Source organism: Portunus trituberculatus, chromosome 46 (assembly GCF_017591435.1).
Source record: "Portunus trituberculatus isolate SZX2019 chromosome 46, ASM1759143v1, whole genome shotgun sequence".
NCBI lineage: Eukaryota > Metazoa > Arthropoda > Malacostraca > Decapoda > Portunidae > Portunus > Portunus trituberculatus.
Window position 1 is genome coordinate 29,345,898 of NC_059300.1, and position 6,000 is coordinate 29,351,897.

At 38.6% G+C, this 6,000-nt stretch overlaps 1 protein-coding gene across 1 annotated transcript; it reads left to right on the top strand.

The window, feature by feature from the left end:
• The first annotated feature begins 508 nt into the window (after window positions 1-508).
• LOC123520141 lies at window positions 509-5,191 on the top strand. Its single transcript, XM_045282082.1, has 5 exons — window positions 509-1,392; window positions 1,535-1,693; window positions 2,232-2,632; window positions 2,976-3,016; window positions 4,233-5,191. Exons 1-5 carry the CDS (start codon window positions 1,387-1,389, stop codon window positions 4,409-4,411), a joined length of 786 nt encoding a protein of 261 aa, XP_045138017.1. The 5' UTR covers window positions 509-1,386; the 3' UTR covers window positions 4,412-5,191.
• The last annotated feature ends 809 nt before the right edge of the window (window positions 5,192-6,000 follow it).

Here is a 6,000-nt window from a genome sequence, read left to right on the forward strand (position 1 = left end):
AAGTGAAAGCCGTGGAAGGAAAGGCACGAACGAGGGACACGGCACGGTACGAGTAGGTATAATTACTATATTGCGTCTTGTCCATTGGGTTTACTTGATGTATGCATTGATTCACTTGATTGTTTAACTCCGTATTACGATCGAGCTGGACACACACACACACACAGGTTTATAAATTGATCAATGGAATGGACCAAGTGGATAATGAGAAACTGATCCTGAGAGAAGAATGACATACGAAGCACAAGATCGCATAGTAAAAAGCTGAGAACAGGTCTGAGAGATGTTAAAAAATATAGTTTCCCGCAAATATGTATTGAGACGTGGAACAGTTTAAATGAAGAAGTAGTGTCTTCAACGAGTGTGCATACTTTTAAAGTAAGATTGGATAAATGTAGATATGGAGACGGGGCCACACGAGCATAAAGCCCAGGCCCTGTAAAACTACAACTAGGTAAATACACACACACACACACACACACACACACACACACACACACACACACACAGTAATAGCTTATGTTGCGAAAAAAAAAATCGTTCCTATGAAGTTTTAAAAAGCAGGGCAACGAAAAATATCAACCGGAATTCGCTGCATACCCACGTTAACAAATTCTCTCTCTCCAGCAACTGCTCTTCCTTCCCTCACTCACCGAGTAACTGTCTCTCCCCCCTTTTTTTCCTTCCTTCCTTTTCCCTTCCCCTCTACCAAGGTAATGACCTTTTTTTTTTCCCCTTCCTTCCATTCACGCATCTCAAGATATTGAAACCTATGAAATATTTAACATCCGACTGTGCCGAAGTATTTCCTATTTGATTATAGCAGTCGTCATTGGTAAGTAACACCTGTACCACTCGCGATTGGATATTAATTAACCACGTTATGAAGCGTTTTGTTATCTCTTCATGACGCTGAGGTGATTAGTTACGTGCCCAAGGATTTTTTTCTTTTAATATTAAACTGACAGAAAATGAAAACTGCTTGACAATCCCAATTAATAACCTGTACTGCAGAAGATTTCTATTTAAAAAATAGGGGGCTCCTTCTGTTCATGAAAAATGAAAAATCGCATGCAACAATGGCATTATTTAATTACATAAATTATATATCTATTCAATAATGGTTATTGCAGCCATACGCGAATCATAAAAGAATGATTTAAGTGAAGTCTGCCCATACAACACCCAATACGATGAGTAAAAGACTGTAATAGTAAATCTGAAAGAAGCATTCTATATTCTTTGTTGCCTGTCTCTATCTTACCACTCTGACCTCCACCTTTTAACAAAGCGGGTGCTGATTGGGGGAGGAGAGGGGCGAAGTTAGTATAAAGGAGAGGAGGTGACCACCTTGGAATCAGTGTACTCTATCAAGCACCTGAAGATATGAAGGTAAGGCTACTTTCTACTCTATTTTCTTTCTCATAATGTATCGTTGACTTCACCTCAATTGCTACATGATGTTCGATATTTTAAGGTTAAGAACTATCATACCGTAAATGAGAATGACTAGTATTAAATGTCTCTTGCACAGTGCCAGCACTTGGCAGTTGTGGTGGTGTGCGCGGTGGCCGTGTCTGCCCTGTCAGTGTCGCGCCCCGAAGAGCCAGCCAATGATGACGGCGTCGCCAAATTGCTGGGCATAGGTGTGGTGGGATTACCGACCTTCCCCAGCCAGGCCTTCACCGTGACCGTGAGTTAATTTTATTACATAATACTTAATAAGTGTGTGTAATTCACCTCGGTCGCCTGCTAGTCATCCAGCCAGTCTTCCCCATTACGGAGAGAGCTCAGAGTTCATAGACCGATCTTCGGGTAGGACTAAGACCACATCAACACACAACACACGTGTGTGTGTGTGTGTGTTGATTTTTTTTTTTTTACTCTTCAGTAGTCCATATAAATAACAACAGTATATCATACACTTCCAGAGTTTTAATAGAGAAGCTCATGTGCCTCTAAATATTTCCAGTGTCACCCTTCTTGAAATATTATCTTCCTCCCTCCAAAGTTAGATCAGTGTAGACATCGTCAAAAATTTAGCACGTGTATACACTCACGGTGAATGTACCAAATACTTAACATCATCTTGCTCACCAATCACCATTGCAAATGACGCTGCATATTGCGTTTTTTTCTTTTTTTTCCTGACATACTTCAAACCTAGCCATTTAATCTCTTGAAACCTTCTCAAGGTCAATTAAATAACGCGTCGTACATTATTTCGATAGGTTGTCGAGACAGTGTCGGCGCAGACAACTGTGACAACTGACTGCGCCCTTATGGTAGATTACTGCATTCCACGCTCCTCCTTGGGCCGGGGAGGAACACCAACCATCGAACCTACAATTCCCGTTCTCATCGCAACTCTTCCTGGCACTATCACCAGTGACGCAGCATTTATTTCCTCCAATACAAATGATGAGCCTGCGGATTCCCTAGTGAAAATTCTCGACTCATCTATTGATGAAACAATACACACTACTCAGAACTTTGGTGTGGAACCCATTGCTACAGTCAACATACAAACTCCACCTGCAGCAGAGACTCCCACCCACACTATTGCTATCGAGTCGCCTCAGGAATCTCCACGAGACGGAGATCTTATCATTCCAGCATCAGCAGTCACCCTGTGAGTCATCAAACTTTGGTTTGGCATGTGGGAAACAAAACTCTTAGGAAAAGAATTTTTTTTTTTCTGTTCATGTAATATAACATAAAACTGTTTTCAGCTGCAACAAACAATATAATGATAATGATGATAACAACAACAGCAATAATAATAATAATAATAATAATAATCACAATTATTATTATTTTTATTATTATGAACAGATAATGATAATAATATATTAATAATAATAATAATAATAACAATAATAATATTTTTATTATTATTATTATTATCATTATTATTATTATGATAATATAAAGAATTGTACATTATAATACTGACAAGTTTTCTTGATATACAGTGAGAAGGGAGAGCATCGTGTACGCCGTCGCTGTTTTGAAGGTAAGGACCATTAATTCTTTTTTTCTTTTTATAATGTTATGGTCTATAGCATCTGTAGGTATACTTGAAGAGTATATATGGGAAGCGCTGTTCTGCTTCAGCCCATTAGTGGCGCAGGCAATTTTATTTATAGTGGTACCCATATCAGGGCCCATATCATCACCCAAGCGCATCTTCGGTGAACCACCAAGAACTTGGGTATCATGGTGACATGGTAGGTAACTTTAAACCACTCCACAAATGACATAGCTTCAAAGCAATATGTGGTGAGATTCAAACCTACACGTGGCCCACACTCACCACCTTATCCACTATGCCACTGCCTCTCTAACTTAGGTGCACTATCAATATAGTGCCATTTGTTTGTGTACTCAATGATGATAAATGTTTCTGTGAACTTCCTTGATTACACCTGCCCATGCATGTAATCTTTGTTCTCTCTCTCTCTCTCTCTCTCTCTCTCTCTCTGCATGTACCTCCTAACTACCACCCTACAGCTTCTATCCTTCTCTCTACAATTTTATCTCAAATTTGCTTCAGACATTCTATTGCTGTTGTGATAGACAATTAATATTTATTTCCTAAATGTGTTAATAGTGGTGTTCCTCAGGATTCTGTCCTGTCACCCACTCTCTTTCTATTCTTCATCAATGATCTAAACCAAACTTATTATCCTATCCACTCCGATGCTGATGATAACACCCTGCACTTTTTAATGTCTTAAATTCATAAAAGAGCAACCTCTCAGGAAGTATGCAGATCACAAAGGGAAGCCACAGAACATCTGACTTTTAATCTCTAAAAATTCTGATGGGCACAGTAACCTTAGCATTATTCAACACCTTAAAAACTCTATTCCTCTATCTATCAACTAAACACAACCTTCCAGACAATTATCTCCTCTTTGATAACACTTAACTGTCCCCCTCTTCTACACTGAATATCCTGAACAACCAGGGACATGTGTACCCTAAGTTGAAAACATTTGGTCTAAGGGGTCTTTTTTTTTTTTTTTTTTTTTATTTCACTAAGTGTTGGTGAGAGAGAGAGAGAGAGAGAGAGAGAGAGAGAGAGAGAGAGAGAGAGAGAGAGAGAGAGAGATCTGGATCTTTAAGGTTTTACCTAAATGCAAGTATTAACACTGAAATCCTATGTTATCTTGGCATGCATAATGTACTGTCTATTATTATCTTTTATTCTTGTATTCTTCATACAGGTGTAGATGCAAGGCTCCTGACAGTCATAACCGTCACCTCCACCTCTATTGCATACACCGGGACCATCATTGAAGAAAACCCAACCCTTACCATTGAATACTTTTGTACTACACCTACGATATCACCACCTTTACAAATATGTACTAATTTTAATGTTCCTCCACAAGTGGTACAGTGAAGGACCATCTACACTTGTAAATCAAACTTAATTGGTTGTTTATGCAGTGATCAGTGATGAGTACTAAAAAGTTGACTGGAAAAGCTAAAATTATAAAAGAAATGATGTAAGGATAATAATTATACCAAAAAGAGAAAATAAATAAAAAAATTTCAATACAAAGCTGATAGTAAGCAATAAAGAAAAAAAGCACATTTAGTTTATTTGTATAATATCCCACCAAAGATGTGTATGACATTTTCAAACACAAGAGACAGCACTAGACTGCACTTTGAAATCAAGAAACTTGAGTACACTTTCCACTTGTGGAAAATTTTGTATAAAAGGGTGACAAAGATAGGCTAACAAGGACAGTCATCACAAGGGGGAGAAGCTTATGGAGGCACATGACTAGCACACCTCAGGCCTGTTAACCCTGAGGACTTGTGGATCTAATGTTCACAAATTACTGTAGTCACAAGAAATGAGCTGCTTAATGCAATTCCATCCAATTACTGTGTTTATATCAATATTAATATGAATAATGATTATGGATACTCCATTCCCATATACAGAATCAAATTTTCCATAAATTTTTGCTGAAGCTGATGGACTCCCATAAAGGTGATCCTAACATCTTCACCCTAAAGCAGTGGTTCCCAAACTTTTCCTGAGTGAGTATCACTTGGAGGTCCCGTACAGTCTGTGTACCACCTTGTTCCAGATAAACTTAATTCCAGCAAATACTAATTTATTTGCACATAGAACATACAAATGAACAAACAGCAAGGAACACAACTCTATAATGCAAGGGATGCATCTGTTTCTTCTCCACCAGCTGATCGATGACAGATTATCTAGTGCAAAGCAATAAAAATTATTCTGAGAAATTAATTAAATTTAACTAAAAATCACATAAGATCCCATACGTGCTCAGGTACCACCTACAAAGCCTCTGCATACCACTAGTGGTATGTAATACAGGTTGGGAACCACTGTCCTAAAGGGTAGGTGGCACCTATAGTTCTGCATTTGTGAGCTTAAATTCCAAAATTTTGCGAGATTTCTTTGGGCTGCATAACATCCTTCCCTCACAATGATGTCCATTTCTGAGCCTCAGTGTTCTGTGAACTATAATAATGGCTACAGGTCAATCCCCTTCCTCTTCTCAGACAAGGAAAAGTGGCTACATATAGTAAAACTAAATTGTACTGACCCGTAGGGTGTTGTTTAACCATCCTGCCAGATCCCCAACAAAAGCATTCACCCTATACAACTCACAGTTCTCTAATCATTGAATTATCAACAAACAGCATTCTAGGAATATTCTGACTATTTCATTAAATATCAGGTGATACAAATAAGTGTCATATACCAAATCAAATGAAGGTATTTCATGTACATGTACAACAATGTGGCATATCAGGTCAGGCGACGTTGCCAATCGACCCGAGGCAGGATCTTCCCTGGGGGAAGAGGGGGAGTCAGGTCACCACACAGATGCAAATCTACTCACTTCTCATCTGGTTGCCACAATGGAACAATACACTGATGCTTGCCTATCTTACTGTGTGTTGTTCAGACAGACCAAGTAAAAAAAAAGTCTCTTC